The 19,132-nt window shown below is 49.5% G+C and overlaps 1 protein-coding gene across 1 annotated transcript in view; it reads right to left on the bottom strand.

Moving 5' to 3' along the window:
• The window catches only part of CDPF1 (cysteine rich DPF motif domain containing 1), a 28,036-nt gene extending 9,326 nt beyond the window's left edge, over positions 1–18,710 (bottom strand). The window contains exons 1-3 of the mRNA XM_029600042.1: positions 18,151–18,710; positions 11,266–11,381; positions 2,170–2,281 (exon numbers count right to left, since the gene is read on the bottom strand). Coding sequence (XP_029455902.1) covers positions 2,170–2,281; positions 11,266–11,378 — 225 coding nt within the window. The 5' untranslated portion in view covers positions 11,379–11,381; positions 18,151–18,710. The remainder of the gene's footprint in view (positions 1–2,169; positions 2,282–11,265; positions 11,382–18,150) is intronic.
• Positions 18,711–19,132: the final 422 nt, after the last annotated feature.

Here is a 19,132-nt window from a genome sequence, read left to right as displayed (position 1 = left end):
GGGGGGGGGGGGTTGAATTTATTTTAACCTATAGGCCCATAACAATTTCTATTTTAGGGTCTTGAGGCGAGAGAGCTTGGATGACAGCACCAATATTTGTTTCACTTGAGTGGAGGTTCGGGCCAGTAGGCTCGCTTATTATTAATTTTTTAATGGGAATTGCTACAGCCGGTTAAGACTAAAGTCATGACTTTAATCCTGCTGTTTGTCACATCTTCAGTTAGACATAATTTATTCAACTAACATCAAATATCAGAGCATGCCAAATAAATTATTTGGATATCAAAAGTTATCCAGATAAATGCCATTGACTATAGTCCTCACAGCAATTTTGTGCACACAAATTTTAGACAAACATTTGAGGAATTTTGAAGTAGTTAGTTTATGTCGTAAAAGCTGATTTTTAACTGCATCTTTTGAATATTGACTCCCATACTGCAAGTCACTCATTAAACAGTGCTAATCCTCTTTTCTGCTCCTGTTGCTGCTCCCTGTTCATTAAAAAGTCATTTGAAGCAGATTCATTTTTTGGCCAATTCTAAAATGAACTGAAAATTCTTCAATGACAGCTTCAAACCTTTTAAAACAGAAGCGCATAGAGTGGGAACAGGCCTGGATTTAGAAAGAGGCAAAGGCCTATGGTACTAAATTTTGAAGGTGCCAAATATCTGGGCCAAAGGGGGGAGCCTTGTCCCACTCAGTGGCGTACCTAAAGTATTTGGCATCTGGGGTGGATACTTCCTTTGGCACCCCTCCATCCCCTCCCCCCCCCCCCGTGATCTTCGGTTCCCCTCTCCCTCACACAGGCTCCCTCTGTCTCTTGCACACACACCCCTGCACACAGGGTCCCTCTATTTGTGGTGCTTCACACACACACACACACCCACCCCTTCACACAGGCTTCCTCTTTCCTGCACACACCCCTCCCCCTTCACATAGGCTCCATCTCTCTGGCCAACACACTCACAAAGGCTCCTTCTCCCTCTTGCACACTCATACATGCCTACACTTAGGCTCTCTTACTCACTCATCCACACGGGCTCCCTCGCACACACCCTCACAAAATCTCTAGCTAACACACACCCCCTCACTCAAGCACACAGGCTCCAATTCACACACCCTCCTGTGCCTGTCATTCTGCGCGCACACACTCACACACAGGCACAGGCCGTGTCAATGTTAGTTGTTCACTGCTCCTCTGCCGCGGCCCATTGGGGCCTCCATCTTCAGCAGTGAGCAGAATGGGCTCTGCTCACGGCCCACCGGTGCCTTCTTCTGCCATGAGCAGCCAACCTTCCTATCGATGGCGTCCCTTCACGGCTGTCACCGGGGGGGGGCAGACTACAACCCCCCCCTTTAGAATACCACTGGTCCCACTTACTTTAGGGCCATGCCATTCTGTTCCGATATTCCCTCCTCTACTTTCAGATCTCCAGGGATGAAACACACACACTCCCCCCCCCCCCTTGCTTTTCAACCTCTGAGGGACTGCCCTTGCTCTCACCCTCCAGTCCTGCCTATGGGCATCAAAATCATAAATCTGGCACTAAGTGGGAAGCTCATGTTATAGTGCTGGCTTTCCCCAGCAAACACTGTCCTACCAGAAGCAATGGAACTGTATTCAAGATATTCAGCTTCAGTAGGGCTTCTGTACAGCTCAAGTCTGGAGGAATGGAGCAGTCAGCATACATCAAACTCTTTCTCCCTCTCTCCTCAGATGCAGGACTGATTCTGAAAATAGAATCCAATGTGCCTCCTACTGAACTGTAGAAGGGTTCTCACGGCTAGCATGCACCTCATAACTTAAAAACAGGAATATTACATTTTACAACCCCCACAGGATGTGTCCTTCTACCCAAATACATTTTTAAGGTGGGAGGAGCCCCGGTAGGTATTTGTGTCTGGAACTCTGAAGTGCCTGAAAGGCAGAATATAAATAAAATAAGTAAAAACTGTTAAAAATCCAGAAGCAATATTCCCTCTTATTTCCAAAAGGCTGCATGCACATAAAGTGTCTTTTGTGCAACTTTGTATAAGCTGAGTTAAAATGTTTGTGCTACAAACTAGTATGTCAATATCATCGGGATTTCTTGTGCCCAGGGTTCATGACCTGTGTGCACATGTACAGTTTAGTGGGAATACTGCCTTGAGGAAGTTCTTGTTCCTTACCGGCCCTACGCAGACCAATGTCTTACACAAACTGCACTGGGAGCCAAGTATGAGGAATTTGTCCTTGTTCGGGGTGAAAGGATCCTTCATGACATAGCACTCTTCTAGAAGGCTGTGAAAAAAGAATTCCATGCTGTAATAAACTGTGACCTTATACAAATATTTAGCTTACCTCAGCGTGCAGAGAAACACGTTCTGGGAAAATCACTCTCATAATGAGACATGTTGTAGAAACAAGCAAAATGTGTGCCGCAAGGGGAAATTCTTTCTAATTGTGTGTGGTAATGGTGGTGGTAGGGTGGTGCTGCTGTAAACTTAGGATCCGGATCACGGAAGGTCTACATGAAACATTGCAAGCTGCCCAATACCTGGTACAGAGAGGATTTCCCTGCAGGAAAAAGCATAAATCCATTCCACAGGGGAAATATGTGCTGTCACAGACCAAGTCTGAATCATTCCCTGAAGAATTCTTCCATAACCACAAAGTAATCAACTAAGGCAAATTCAAGATTTATTTATTTAGAGCTTTTATATACCGAGGTTTAGCGAAAGCCTTCACCCCGGTTTACATTGTACTATCATCATAACTAGAGATGGGATGAAAGATGATACCTGTTAATTTCCTTTCTTTGAGCCCTGACACCTGTCCAGATTTGAGTTTATGCTTGCCCACAAGAAGATGAAGGCAGAAAATACATTTTATACCGATATCATCATCATCTATATAGTCTAGTGTAGCAGGAGAGTGGCAGTAGGCTCTTGGCCAAGCTAAAAATGCATAAGGAATGTATACCCCCCCCCCAAGAAAAGTAAAATGTTAATTTTATATCTTCCTCAATAGAGAACTAAACAGTCCCTCCTATGTCTCCCTCTCCAGAATATTGTTTCAAATTAAACTGTAGTCACTCTCTATTCTATTAAGTACATATCTAGAAAGCCTCCTTTTTTTTCTGTCTCTTAAGTTCTAAAAATGCCACACCATGGCTTCTGGGTGGGTTTTGGATTGGTCTATCAGGACTCAAGGAAAGGAAAATAACAGATACACTTAAATTTCACGTTCCTTATTATCCTGCTAGACCAGTCCAGATGCATGGGATGTACACAAGCTGTGTGTAACTCAGGCAGGGAGAAACCAGGACAGCCTTAAGGACTCCTGCCCCAAAAACTGTGTCCTCTTTAGCTTGTAGATCTAACCTGTAATGTTTGATGAATGAGTGCATTGAGGCCCATGTTGCTGCCTTACACATCTCCCGTGGAGAGTCTAGTCTGCACTGCACCCAGGACAAGGCCTGTGCACTCATAAAGCGAGCTCAAAAACATTCTGGTATGCTTAGCATTTCCAATGTATGCTGAGGTGATCATCTCCTTAATCCACTGTGCAATGGAGGTCTTAGCTGCCACTTCTCCCTTTCAATGACCACCAAACAGAACAAATAATCTGAATTCCTGAACAAATTTGTAACTTTTAGATAACCTAGCAGTACCTTTGCACATCTAAGAAGTGTAGATGTCTGTTCGGTCCCAAGCACTCCAACAGACTAAACGAAAGCAATGAAATGGCTTGCTTGAGATAGAAATCCAAAACTACTTTGGGCAAAAAGGATGTGACTTGGTGAATTGTGATTTTCTCCTTTGACAAAACCAAATAGGTTCTGCCCTCCCAGCTGCAGTCTCTACCAGGCCCAAAAGGAGTTGTATTTACCAGGGAAGAATTAATCAGACCTGACCTGTCTACCCCTAGACTTAGTCCTGGCCACAACTAGGGAGCACAGCCCACAAGGAATCATCACTATGGCAGGGGTCAGGAACCTATGGCTCTTTTGATGGCTGCATCTGGCTCGAAGACAAATCTTTAATAAAAAAGTAAAAATCTAACAAAATCCCCCACCCGCCTGACGCCCCTCAAGACCTGCCAAAAGTCCCTGGTGGTCCAGCGGGGGTCCAGGAGCAGTCCGGGAGCGATCTCCTGGACTTGGGCTGTCGGCTGCCAGTAGTCAAAATGGCACCGACAGCCCTTTGCCCTCACTATGTCACTGGGGTCGACCAATGGCAGCGGTAGCCCCTGTAACATCGTATGAAATGAAAAATTTGCCCACAATAAACTCTCGAAGTGAATATCTAACTTGAAGTTGTGACATTTCATACGATGTTAGCCTGAGAGAGGAAAAAGCACTCTGACCAAGAAGAAATAATCATCGCTACATTTTCAGCGTTAGCACAGCACTCAAGTGAAGGAGCAAATTTTGCCATCACCCAATGAGTGAGTCTTCGATTATCCACATGATGCCATTCTATGCATAGAGGTAATTTTACATCATGACAAAGATTGTATAATTTTGAATATCGTTCCAGGTACATTTTCACAGCTGAGACATACAGGTATATTCCATGCTTAAGAGTTACTCCCTGATGAAGAGGATTTACTCGAAACACTGCACTGTCGGGATCACAATACTTATCGCATGAAGTTTTGTATACAACATCTTGGCGTCGCAACTGTGAGTCTTGATTGGTATAACATTTGATTTTGTATACCATCACAGCTGATTTGCACTGGACTATCAAGTTAGCCATCAGAATTATGGACTGAGCAACTTGTATATTCTGGGGTTACCAATGATTACAACTTTTCTCTAACAACCACGAAGTTCGAGCTAGAGTCTTACAAGTAGTCATTAGGCATATCCATATAGCCTAAAATTGGCGCTTTATGAGGTTTCCCCAGTTCAAACATATACAATCTATTTATAATTCCAGCTAGACTTTTGATATTTTTGTTGATTACATAAGTGTCTGGCACTATCTGGATCATTTTTTTTGAGTATTGATATCCTTATAAGGTAGTGCACCCTCATACTTCATACTGAGGATTAGTAATCAAAGCAAAGAGGAAAACCAGGATGGATCAAGAACAATAGAATTAAGTAACAAATAACAGTGTGTAATGGGCACAAAACAGTGTCAAATAAACTTGCGGAATGAACCATTAACCAGCCAAAGGAAAAAAGGCACTGAAGAACAATTTGAGCAGAGAGGCAATCCCAAACCCAATAAACAGTCAGGGAGGGCGTCTGGACTGATCCTTTGTACTACAGGAACGAAAATTAGCAGGTAAGGAATAATAATTTTCTTTTCCCTGTACGTACCAGGATCAGTCCAGACAGTGGGATGTACCAAAGCTTCCCTACGTAGTGTGGGCCCCGGAAAGCCCTGCTCGAATGACCCTAGAACCAAAGGAGCCAAAAGTAGGTGACTGCATGTGTAGACGATAATGACTAGCAAAGGTATGTAACGATTTCCAAGTTGCCGCTCGACAAATCTCCTGTAACGAGACAGATTGCATCTCCGCCCAGGAAGCAGCCTGAGCTTGAACAGAATGGGCCTTGACACCCGCCGGAGGTTGTCTACCCGCTCCAATGTAGGCCACCAAGATCGCCTCCTTCAGCCAGCAAGCAATGGTAGTTTGACGCCTTGGCCCCCTTCTTCGGACCATGCCAGAGAACAAAAAGATGGTCCGACAAGCGAAAATTATTAGTGACTTCCAGATAGCGAATGAGGATATGCTTGACATCTAGCTTGCGTAGATCCACCAATGCGTCCGCTGTGAAGGATGAAAGCTCTACCGTCTGATTCAAGTGGAACTCGGAAACCACCTTGGGCAGAAAAGCAGGCACAGTGCGCAAGGAAACTCCCAAATCCGTAAAACGAAGATAGGGCTCTCTGCAAGAGAGTGCTTGAAGCTCAGAGATTCTGCGAGCAGAACAGATAGCTACCAGGAAAACCGTCTTGAGTGATATCCTTGAGGGTCGCGGAACGCATGGGTTCAAAGGGTGACCCGACCAAGATTCGGAGAACGAGATTGAGACTCCACGAAGGATAAAGAAAGTGGACCGGGGGTTTCACGTGCTTCACCCCACTGAGGAATCGGATGATATCCGAGTGAGAGGAAAGGGAAGTTCCCTCTCGTTGATAAAGTAGAGAGCCTAGGGCAAAGACTTGCACTCTCAGCGAGTTGTAGGCCAGACCCTTGTCCAGTCCTTGTTGAAGAAAAGATCGGACCACCTCGGTGGCTCAGATCCTTGGCGACACAGGTATGGAGGCACACCAGTTCTCAAAAACATTCCATACCCTGATATAGGAGATAGACGCAGACGACTTTCTAGCCTTGAAGAGAGTCGAGATAACGGCCTCTGGGTATCCACGCCGTCTCAGCCGGCGCCTCTCAAAAGCCAGGCCGCAAGACAGAAGCGATCAGCCTGGGCAAAAGATACCGGACCCTGACCCAGCAAGCGTGGAAGGTGACTCAGACGAAGAGGTCCGTCCACTGCGAGGTTGATCAAGTCTGCAAACCAAGGGCGACGGGGCCATTCTGGCACCACAAGAATTACCGGGCCCTGGTGGGACTCTATTCTCCGGAGCACCTTGCCCACCAGAGGCCAAAGGGGAAACACGTAGAGGAGAACGTGACGGGGCCAGGGGAGGACTAAGGCATCCACTCCCTCTACACCGTGCTCTCTTCTGCGACTGAAGAACCGAGCTGCCTTGGCATTCCGGGAGGTTGCCATGAGGTCCAAATGGGGGATCCCCCATCTGTGGAACAGGAGATTCACCGCCTCCTCTGAGAGTTCCCACTCTCCGGGATCTAGATGTTGACAACTGAGAAAGTCGGCTTGAACGTTGTCTACGCCTGCGATGTGGGAAGCCACTAGGCGGGAGAGGTGAGTCTCCACCCACACCATCAACCTGTCTGTCTCCCGAGAGCCATGCCAGCTCCTCGTGCCCCCTTGGCGATTGATGTAGGCCACAGTGGTCGCAATGTCTGAGAGTATTCGGACTGCGCGACGATGGACGAGAGGTAGGAAGCGTTTCAATGCCAGACGCACTGCTCTGGTCTCCAAGCGATTGATCGGCCAAGTTGCTTGGGACGGCATCCACTTCCCTTACGCAGAATTCATCCGACACACCACTCCCCAGCCAGAGAGATTTGCGTCCGTCGTGACGATTACCCATTTCAGGATGTCCAAAGAACACCCTGGAGAAGATGAGACAGGTTGAACTACCACGAGAGACTGTCCTTGGCTCCCTGCGGGAGAGGAAGGATAGCTTGGAAGTCCCGAGACACCGGCTTCCAGCGGGAGAGCAAGGCGCACTGTAGGGGACGCATATGTGCAAACGTCCAGGGGACCAGATCGATGGTGGAAGCCATGGATCCCAAGACCTGGAGGTGATCCCATGCCGTTGGAAACGAGAGACCGACGAATCGCTGTATTTGGGTTATGAGTGTATGAGCCCTGTCCGGGGACAGAGACACCTTGCCCAGCGCTGTGTTGAAATGCGCCCCCAGGAAGTCCAGAGACTGAGATGGAGAAAGTCTGCTCTTGGCAAAGTTGACCATCCAACCGAGGGAGTGAAGAAGCATCAACACCTTGTCGACCGCCCGATGGCACTGGGCTGAGGACTTTGCTGAATGAGCCAGTCATCCAGATATGGGTGCACCAAGACTCCCTCCCTCCAGAGAGCGGCGGCTACTACTATCATCACCTTCGTGAAGGTTCAAGGAGCGGTCGCAAGACCAAAGGGTAGAGCCTGGAACTGGAAATGCTGTCCCAGAATCTTGAATCGCAGAAAACGCTGATGCACTTGGAGGATGGGAATGTGTAGATAAGCTTCCGTCAGATCCAGGGAGGCCAAAAATTCTCCAGAGTGTACCGCCGCTATCACGGAGCGCAAGGTTTCCATCCGAAAGTGGGGAATCTTGAGGACCCTGTTGACCCATCTTGAGATCCAAGATCGGGCTGAAGGAACCTTCCTTCTTGGGGACTACGAAGTATACTGAATAATGTCCCCGGCCTACTTCCAGGGGGGGGACCTGACGAATCGCTCCGAGAGCCAGAAGCCTGTCGAGTGTCTGCCTGACTATGAGTTGTTTCTGGACTGGGCCACATGGAGAGAAGAGGAACCTGTCTCTTAGCGGCCAAGCAAATTCTAACGCATAGCCGTGCCTTAGAATATCCAGGACCCACTGATCTGACGTGATGTTGACCCACTCCTCGTAGAAAAGGGAGAGACATCCCCCTATCCTGGGGATCGGGGAGTGGGCCGGCATAGCTTCATTGTGAAGACTTGGAGGACGTCCCCTGGGCTGGACCAGAGCGGAGCTGTCTTCAGGCACGAAAAGACGGCTGACAAGGAGCTGCAGTCCTTGCCTGGTGGAAACGACGTTGACTCCTGAATCGGCTTCTAGTGGAATTAAACTACCTAGAAGAATGAGGGCGATCCTCTGGCAGTTTGTGTACCTTATTCTCTCCGAGGGACTTGATAATCTGTTCCAGATCCTCCCCAAATAGTAGCTTGCCCTTGAAGGGTAGAGATCCCAGCTGCGACTTGGAAGAAGAATCCGCCGACCAGTTGCGAAGCCAGAGGAGGCGTCTAGCCGAGACTGCAGAAACCATAGATCTGGCCAATACTCTCAGAATGTCATATAGAGCTTCTGCTCCATATGCTATGGCGGCCTCCAGATGGTCTGCCTGAAGGGCTTCCTCAGGAGGCAACTCCTGGGAGCTGAGCAGCTGTTGAAGCCAGTGGAGGCCTGCACGCTGAGCAAGGAACTACAAATGGCCGCTCGGACCCCCAGGGCGGACACATCGAAAAAACTTAAGATAAACTTCCAGCTTTCTATCTTGAAGATCTTGCAAGGCTGCACCACCCGTTACTGGAATGGTAGTTCTTTTCGTCACCGCTGAGACTGCAGAATCTACTTTGGGAACCTTAAGAAGCTCCAGGAAATCATCCGGGAGAGGATATAGCTTATCCATGGCTCTGCCGACCTTGAGAGAGGTCTCCGGAGAATCCCATTCCCTGGATAACAGTTGAAGGAACGTGGGATGGGAAGGAAAGGACCTACACGGCGGACGTAGACCAGCCAGAAGGGGGTCCCCTTTCTTCACTGGTGGATTAGGCTCAGGTGGGTCCTGAGGGGCCTCAATGTCCAATTCTTGTTGGATATGTGGAATGAGGGGGTCCAGCTCATCCCTCTGGAAGATCCACAGGACTCTAGGATCATCCCCTTCCAATTGAGCCGTAGTTGAAGGTTCATCCGGATCCGGGTCCTGCTGAGGAACAGACCCCCCTGCAGAGGGGTGTACCAAATGGACCCTCGGAGCGCTTGAGGTAATCTGAGGTACCCCTGGTCCCGGGACCACTAACCCTTGTGCACTCCCCAAGACCTCAGTGAAATCAGCCATTCTGGGTACCTTAGAAGGAGAAGAACCCGCCAGAAATTCCTGGTGCTGGCCCACCCTGGCCAGGTAAGCATTGTGAAGCAGGAGAACAAAATCCGTGGAAAACGGAGGTGACCCCCGATGGAGGAAGAGTGGGAAGATCCCCTGATGGAGGAAAAGGCTCCAGAGGTGGAACGGTGTCAAAACCAGTGGCTGAGATGAAAAAGGAGCGTCCTGCTCTTCTCCTGTTAGCGCCGGAGCAGCTGAATCTGGAGACAAAATGGCAGCCGTTCTCGCGGTCAGTGGGATCGGGGCTGGCCCCTGAGTGTCGAGGAGCGCCAGAAGATGAGAACCAGAGCGGCCCGGCGGTTGAGAGGGTCCCTCCCCACTAGGGAGGCAAGCTGTGCAAATCCGCTCGTGGGAGAGCCTCGACCCGGGCTCTCCACAAGCGCAGCACCTGGACGAATGAGGCATGGGGATCCCCGACGGAGCCAAGAGAGAACCAGCTGATTTTAACGTGAGAAACAGGCAGGGTTTAAAGCTGTGGGAAGTGGGAAAAACCTCTGCTTCAGCCTGTTCTTCCTCACGCTCACCAGGTTCATGGCTGTAAAAAGTGGGTAATAGCCTCTGCTTCAGTCCTGCTCTCTCTCTATCTCTCAGTGACCCACAGATAGAGGCAGAGGAATAACGACTCTCTGTGCCGGCTACCCCGAGGAAAACGGCATCTCAGGGGCAGTGGGTCGGATAGCAGCCACAGAGGGAGAGGTCGGCACCACCGACTTGCACCCCGGAGAGAGGAAATAACCTGTCAAAAGGAAATAAAAACAAACTTACCCCGACAACAGAGATGGTAGGGGTGGGGAGAGCTGCAAATAGTACTGCCTGTAATCTACAGAATGCTCCCACTAAAACATGAGCTGAGGTTACAGGAAAGCTCTCCAAATAATTCCCTCAGAAATTCAAAAGATTTTTTTTTTTTATTAGACTTGATCCATCCAAAAGAAAGGAAAGCTGAGGAAAACAGAGAAAATTCATAAAATAGCTTTCTAGTCATCTCAGTGGGGAACGAAAGCCACCACTGTCATCTGCTGGAGTCAAGAGAATACTGAGGATTAGTAGAGGGTGCACTCCTTAGAACTTTGAAGGATGCTTCCTTATATCTGACTCCATCTGCTGGAAGGGGGAGATAACCCCACTGTCTGGACTGATCCTGGTGCGTACAGGGAATGTTTTAGTTAAATCGCAAAGAAGCTGGGGGAAACCCATGAGATGGAGCCCTCTTGGCACCAGTCATGACTGTAATATTTATGGTATCAGCAGGACTATTAGGTGTACTAGGTGGTCGCTTAGGGTGCCGGATGCGTGAGATATGACATCACAATAGCGTCACTGCCTAGTGTGGATTGACCCCCTTGTACCAGCATTGGATACCAGTTTCCTGCCAGTTAGAGGCCTTACACTACATCAAAAAAAGGTCAGACCATTACATTTTCAGAAGTGTCATCATACAACTGTGCTTGCTTTAGTAAACCTGATTAATATTCATCTTAGGGAGCTGAGCAACAAGTCTTTAGGGCTCCCAAATCTGGCTGACTTCGGGGGCATGTGAAAAAAGGAATTTCCTAATGGCTAAAATAACAGGTTGGAAACCTGATGAGATTAAGTCCAGCTTCTCTTACTGACCCTCACTGTGACTGAGCAAATCACTATTTCCCTGTGACCTCAAATATCTATGCAGAATTTAAACTTGTTCTGGTAGTGATTTATTGTACATGTATGTGGTTTGTTGCAAAATGTTGCCTTGTGTTTATTGACAGCCCTATATAATCTCAATATTTTACTGTTTTAAATACAAAGTGTAAAACATTATACTTACAAAATTGAGTGAGTGTTTGGGGGCTTCTGTCCATAATAGCTGTATGGTGCAGTTAACCTGCAAAGCTTACATTCAAATATTCCTTTCACCTGGACATCTGCAGTGGATTCCATGTGCTAAGTATTGAAAGAAAAATATGCATCATTTTCAAATTTATGCTTAAACTTATTTTAGGTGCCCTAAAGCACAGGAATGGAGATGTGGGGGCCCTGTCTGAGGATGCAAGAGCAAAGGTTTCACTTTAGAAAGATGCAGCAGTCCCCCTCCAAAGATGTATCATGATGAAACAAGCACCTCTTCTACATCTGCGTAACCCCTGTTGTTCAACCTGTGCCATAGTATCCTGTTGCATCTGCTGCCTTCCCCCCCTTAAAGATGCAGAAGCAATTCTATTTTTACAGTACTCCAGATGTTGCCAACTCATGAGCCCCTGCATCATTAAGGGATGGGTCCGATGGGACAGCCACTGTTCAAGCTGAGAAGTGCTTGTGAGAAAGAGGATGCATCTCGAGCAGCTGCCTACTTGACTGAGTGGGAAATCTGAGCCTAGTCATTACTGTTGATTGGTAACTAGGCCCCCTCAATTCTTAAGAGGCAGTTTATTTTTTATTTACTTAAAAATTAGCTCATTTAGGGGCCGATGTAATAAGACCCGCAGCAAAACAGGCGCTCATTATGTGCACACGTTTTGATCACTGCAAGTGGCTGAAGCTGCCGCTTCTGCGGGATGTAAAAAAATTAATTATGCAAATGATTTGCACGCAGAAATCCATGTACGTACAGAAAAATGCACATACCTAAGCGTGGTACAAGGCTATGTAATAAGCAGCCGCAACCTCGCTCAAAACCCTCGCCAATAACCCGCACATAAAACCGAGTGAGCGAGCGAAAGGGTCTCCCTATTAAGTGCAAAAAGTATGACCCTGGAAAGTATTTTTAATATTTCAATCAACTGTGCTGCAGAAAACAGGACATATTTTCATGGGTGATAATTCACAACAATCTTACCACTCTTCTGGCTGTGTATCTGTCCGCTCAGGGAAGCGCCTACCTTGGCGCCTAGCTTACTTTACCATTTGGGCGCCGAGCTAGGCACTTAGTTGCTCGCAAATCTGCATGATCGGATGCCCGGAAAGGCGCCTAACTAATCTTGCCATTTGGGCACTGAGCTAGGCGCTTATCAAGCCGCTTGTGCTCTGTTCATGGCAGAAAAAACAGGAAAATTAGTTCTTACCTGATCATTTTCGTTCCTGTAGTACCACGGATCAGTCCAGACTGCTGGGTTTTGCCTCCCTTCCAGCAGATGGGAGACAGAGAAAAACCTGTAGAACACCCCCTCTTAACCTGGTGTGCTACCTGCATCTCCTCAGTATAAATCATTAAAGCAAGAAACATGTAGGAAAGTGGCAAAAAATTGCCTATCAAGCAAAAAACCAACATAAGAATTGTAACATTGAACCTGCTCCTTGCACCATACTTCAAACACCTTCCACACCCTAACATACGTCAACGAGGTAGGTTTGCGTGCTTTGAGAAGGGTAGAAATGACATCCTCCTGATACCCCTTCTTTCTCAGCTGATGCCTTTCAAAAGCCAGGCCGCTAGACAAAAGCGATCTGCCTGGTCAAAAAATATAGGGGCGGATTTTCAGAGCCCTGCTCGCCGGTGCGCGCAGACCCCGGGACTCGCGTAAGTCCCGGGGTTTGGTGAGGGGGCGTGTCGGGGGGCGGGCCCGGTCGGCGCGGCGTTTTGGGGGCGTGTCGGCAGCATTTTGGGGGCGGGCCCGGGGGCGTGGGTACGGCCCGGGGCGGTCCGGGGGCGTGGCCGCGCCCTCCGTACCCGCCTCCAGGTCGCGTCCCTGCGCGCTAGCGGCCCGCTGGCGCGCGGGGATTTACGTCTCCCTCCGGGAGGCGTAAATCCCCCGACAAAGGTAAGGGGGGGGTGGGTTAGGTAGGGGAAGGGAGGGGAAGGCAAAAGAAAGTTCCCTCCGAGGCCGCTCCGATTTCGGAGCGGCCTCGGAGGGAATGGGGGTAGGCTGCGCGGCTCGGCGCGCGCCGGCTATACAGAATCGATAGCCTTGCGCGCGCCGATCCAGGATTTTAGCGGCTACGTGCGTATCTACTAAAATCCCGCGTACTTTTGCTTGCGCCTGATGCGCCAGCAAAAGTACGCCAATTTGCGCGGTTTGAAAATCTACCCCATAGGGCCTTGACGAAGAAGATGAGTAAGATGACCCAACCTCAGGGGACCGTCCACTGCGAGACTGGCTAGGTCTGCAATCTTTCCCACGAGAAACCACGGCAGAAAGGAGTACCACGCCCGGCCACGGAAGAACCAACGCATCTACCCCTTCTGCTCCTGAAGAAGCGAGGAGCCTTGGCATTCCTTTGCGTTGCCATCAGATCCAGATGAGGAACTCCCCACCTGTGAATGAGGAGGGCCATCGCTTCGGAGAGTTCCCACTCTCCGGGATCGATGCATTGTCAACTCAAGTAATCCGCTTGTACTTTGTCTGTGCCCGCAATGTGTGATGCTGCCAGAATGGCAAGATGCTTCTCCGCCCATTCCATGAGCTGCTCCGCTTCCGTGGCTACCGGCTGGCTTTTGGTGCCTCCCTGATGGTTGATGTAAGCCACTGTTGTTGCATTGTCAGGCAGTACCCGCACCGCCCGACTGTACACCATTGAGAGAAACAGCTGCAGCGCTAAACGAACTGCTCTCGTCTCTAGGCGATTGATGGACCACCGGCTCTCCTCCGGCATCCAGAGACCTTGGACTGCCCGGGATTGGCAAACAGCACCCCAACCGGAGAGGCTGGCATCCGTGGTGACTACCACCCACTGTGGGACCTAGAGGTCCACTCCGCAATTCAGATGCTCTGGGATCAGCCACCATCCAAGACTGGATCTGGTGGACTCTGAGTGGTAACGGGATTTGGAACTCCTCCGACTTCAGATCCCAACGAGAAAGCAACGCTCTCTGTAATGGTCTCATATGAGCCAACACCCAAAGGACCAACTCCAGAGCGGATGCCATAGAACCAAGGACCTGCAAGTAATCCCAAACCTTGGGCAGAGGAACAGACAACAGGTGGCGGATTTGTTGCGTCAATTTAGAGATCCGATCCGCTTGGATGAATACCTTCCCCACCCGGGTATCGAAGCGGGCTCCTAAGAAATCCAGAACCTGGGACTGATGAAGATTGCTCTTTGCCTGATTGACCACCCATCCTAGAGACTCCAGGAGACCCAAAACCCTTCTGATCGCTGCCTCGCACAGCACTTTCGACTTCGCCCGAATGAGCCAGTCGTCCAGATACAGGTGGACTAGCACTCCCTCTTTCCGAAAGGCTGCTGCAGCTACTACCATGACCTTGGTGAAAGTGCGAGGTGCCGTCGCCAAACCGAACGTGGTTGCCGAGGATCTTGAATCGAAGGAACCTCTGATCATCTCTGCGAATGGCTATGTGCAGATACGCTTCGGTCAAATCCAGGGAAGCCAAGAACTCGCCACTGCGGACCCCCGCTATGACGGAGCGCAAGGTCTCCATCCGGAATCATGGAATCTTGAGAGCTTTGTTCACCTTCTTTAAGACAAGAATCGGCCGAAAAGACCCCTCCTCCTTGGGGACGATGAAATAAATGGAATAGCGCCCCCTTGCACACTCCGCCAGAGGGACTGGAACAATGGCCCCCAAAACCAAGAGCCGGTCGAGAGTCTGTTGCACCGTGCGTCCCTTTGAGTGGGATCCGCAAGGGGAGACTAGAAAGAGGTCTCGGATGGGCCGAGCAAATTCCAACGCATAACCATGTCTTATCACCTCGAGAACCCATTGGTCGGAGGTTATCTTGACCAATTCCTCGAAAAAACTGGAAAGCCGCCCTCCCACTCGGGGAACCGAGGAATGGGCCGACCGTATGTCATTGAGTGGACTTGGAGCTCTGCTGCGCGGACCCAACCCCCCCTCTCTGGCGGGCCGTCGGCCATGAAATAAATGAGACAAAGGCTGAGCTCTGGCCTGGGGCTGTCTCTGAGTCGTCACTGGTGCCCTACTCTGTCGGAACCTCCTTTGGCCCTGAAAACGGGTACAAAATGCCAAAAATCCCCAGGAGGGTCTGGGCTTGTCCTCCGGCAGCCGGTGAACCTTGTTTTTGCCCAGCAACTTGATCAGTCGCTCCAAATCCTCTCCAAATAGGAATTTATCCTTGAAAGGCAAAGAGCTCAACTGGGCCTTAGAAGAAGCATCAGCAGCCCAATTGCGTAACCAGAGGAGTCTCCTGGCCAAGACTGCGGTCGCCATCGTCCTAGAGGAAGTCCGTAGGAGGTCATATAAGGCGCCTGTGCCATATGCCACTGCTTCTGGAGGCGGGAGCTAGAGAAGTTAACTGTTGGATCCATCGTAAGCTCGCTCGGAGCATAAAGCTACAGTACACAGCCACCTGAATACCCAGGGCGGAAACCTCAAAAATTCTCTTCAGTAGAACCTCCAGCTTTCTAACCTGAAGGTCCTTCAGGGCCGCTGCTCCAGCCACTGGTATGGTAGTCTTTTTAGTGACTGCCGATACAGAGGCATCCACTTTGGGAAACCGCAGGAGCTCTAAGACCTCTTCAGGCAACGGATACAATAGTTCCATCGCTCGCCCCATTTTGAGGCCTGCCTCAGGGACGTCCCACTCTCGTCATTAACTGCTGGAGCATGGGGTGAAGAGGAAAAGTCCTAGATGGACCCTGCAGTCCCGCGAGGACCGGGTCTACCGAATCCTGGGGCAGAACTTCGTGAGGAAGGTCCACCCCGAGTTCCGCCAGGACCCACAGTATAAGTGGATCCAATTCCTCCTTATGAAAAAGGCGAACCACTTTCGGATCATCACCCTCCAAGGGGGACGCCTTGTTGGAGTCGTCCTCCGGATCCCCTCCTGAGAGGAGTGTAGGAATCAAGGGCTTGACTGGACCAGTGCCATCAGCGTTGGGGACTGGGGCACCCACCCCCGGAAGGGAAGAATTGCACAGCTTTTTAACCCGCAAAGAGCCCTGGGCCTCCTGACTCCTAGGGACCTTGCTTGGGGGCCCCTCGGGACACCCCCTGCACTGAAACCCCCGTTGGATAAGCCTGAGTGGCTAAAAAAGCTTTGTGATTCAATTACACAAAGTCCAGTGAAAAGGCTTCAGGCCCCGCCCCCCCCCCGACGGCAGGGGATCAAGATCTACATCAGAGGCCCCCCGGAGCGCTCCTACTGGTCCTCAGGGCTCTGGGGACAGGAGAAAGAGTGGGAGGGAGATCCCCTCCCCCCAAGGCTCTCGCCTCTGCGTCAGCAAAAGTATTCAAAATAGCCACTGTTCCCGTGCTTAGCGGGAACGGATTGGCCCGATCCCCCAAAATAGCCTGCCTTTTGCGAGGACGAGGCAGCAACCTAGAAGTGCCTTCCTCGCCGGGAAGGCACATAATACACAGGTCTGAGTGGGAGAGCCGCAAATGGGACTCCCCGCAGGTCGTACATCTGGACGGTCGCAGCATAGCTGCGGGGGGGGGGGGGAGCACAGAAAATGGCGTGTGAGCCGCAGCAGCAACCTGCAGAAATGTGCACCCTGCAACCCCAGCGCTCCCGCAGGAAAGCACCTTGCCCTAAGACTCCCGATCTGTCCTTAAAAAAAACCCAATCGAGTGACAGCCGGAAACCAGAAGTAGTAAAAAAAAAAAAAAAAAAAAAAAAGTCCCTTTTTTTTTTTAAAATCTACCAGGATTGAGGAGGGGGGAGGGACCGGACTACCAGTAATCCCCCTTCCGCCTTACCATCAAAGGAGCCTCGCAGGATCACCAACCCCAGCTCCTATCTGCAACCAGGGGAGATAGTCCCACTGAGATCTGCCGACCCCCTGGGAGGCTGCAGCTTCTTCACTGCTTGATCTGTTTTGTTTTTTTTTGTTGTTTTTTTTTTTAAAGAGAACTGTCTACACCTCAACCAAAAGTGCAGAGCACACGTTTTATACCACCTCCATCTGCTGGAGACAGAGAAATACTGGGGAGATGCAGGTAGCACACCAGGTTAAGAAGGGGTGCTCTACAGGTTTCTCTTCTCCATCTGCTGGAAGGGAGGCAAAACCCAGCATTCTGGACTGATCCGGGTAAGTACAGGGAACTATCCGATTGGGAGCCCAGAAAGGCACCTAGCTAAATCTTGCTGCTCAGGCGCTCTTCTGGCAGTGTATCTGGCTGCTCGGACACTGAGCTAGATGCTCAGCACCTACCTAAACTGGCCGTTCTGACACATAGAAAAGCGCCTAGCTAAGCTGGCCACTCGGACACCGAGATAGGCACTTTGTGGTGGTTTTCAGGATGCTCAGTCGGCGACATAGGCCCCCGAGTCGGCATTGACACTTAACTCGTGCCCTGACCATGGTGGTAAAAAACCCACATTAAAAAAACCCTTACTAGCATTAGTGCGGCTCCCGCATTAGCATGCATTTGCGCAGGAAAAAACGTGGGTTTGTAAGCGCGTTCATACTCATTTTCCAGCTCACAAAACCCTTATTACATCCCCGTATAGGGCTTTGCATGGGAAACCGCACAAACAAACATGCGCGCATAAACCCGTGGCAGCTTCTGCGCAACTTATTATATGGGCCCCTTTGATGGGTTGTTGGCTTGAGTCAGCTGTGAACTCAGTCAGTCACAGGTGCACAGGCTGCACCTGCGCTTCTGCCCCCAAACCATAATGACTGTATAGCACCAACCCTCGGCTGAGCTGCTCCCAATTTCTTTTATGGAGGAGTAGGCCAAATAAAAATATTCATATTTTAACTTACTTTTCAGAAGCAGGGTACTGTATTTTTAAAAGGCTCTATCGACTAGCACAAGACAGGTACAAATAAGTGAAAAATACTCACACTGGTAATAAGGGAGCCCGTGGAGATCTATCCTCTGTGTCTGGTGCTGGAGTTAGTTACCTGGGAACAGCTTGCATCGGAGTTTTGTTACTGTTCAGAGGAAGGTCCGTTGTTTTAAAAAAAAGAGGGGAAGAAAAAACGCTACAATTGTAAAGAGACAGGCTGAAGCTGAGAGAAGGGCAGCCTCCCACCCTGGCTGGGATATTTCTCTCTCTTCTCATGCTATGAGTACCTCCGGAAGTGTGAGAAACAGAGAGAAGTTAAAAGAGAGAGTAAAGAAAGGCTATACAGCCAGCTGCCAAAAAGTAGAGGCAGCAGGAGGAGGGGAGACAAGCAGTACAAATGAGAGACAAAGCCTGCCACTAGTTTAAAACGAATATAAGACTCCAGAGGAAAAATAAGAGCAGAAAAATCCTTGGGAAGATGCTAGCAACTGCAGCAACTCTCCTGCTATTTTCTTTGGGACAGCACGGGTCTGGCGGGGGGACAGGAAGTGACATCACACAGGGTTCCGGCCAAGGAAATCTCCATAGGGAAGTCAGAGGGAGGAAGGAACAATTACTGGCAGCACGAGAGTTCCACGTGTAGTTGGGGACCCTGTGACAGATTAATTTACATTTTCACAGACACCAGTTTTGCTATGCTGAGACAGCCTGCTGCCTAAACCGAAGCTATTTATTAGTTAGCACGCTGGCGGAGGAAATATAGAAGTTGTGATTTGACTGTTCCCTGAAAGTTTGAAAGTCATATTATAAATTTATAATTAAATAATATTAATTGTAAGACTCATACCACCTTGGGGAGGTTATATAGGAGTCCAGTAAGAAGTCGTTTTTTTTACTTTATTTCTATTGAAGTTATAGAATCAAACAGCACAAACTTTGTACAGAAACACAAACAGAAAAGCAAAACAGTTTTCACACAAAGCGGTAATAGTGAACTTATAAAGAGAGAAAAGCTGATTCTGCTTTCCAAGTAAGTA

Source organism: Rhinatrema bivittatum, chromosome 4, assembly GCF_901001135.1.
Source record: "Rhinatrema bivittatum chromosome 4, aRhiBiv1.1, whole genome shotgun sequence".
In the NCBI taxonomy this organism is placed as follows: domain Eukaryota; kingdom Metazoa; phylum Chordata; class Amphibia; order Gymnophiona; family Rhinatrematidae; genus Rhinatrema; species Rhinatrema bivittatum.
This window is presented reverse-complemented; position numbering and strand designations above follow the sequence as displayed.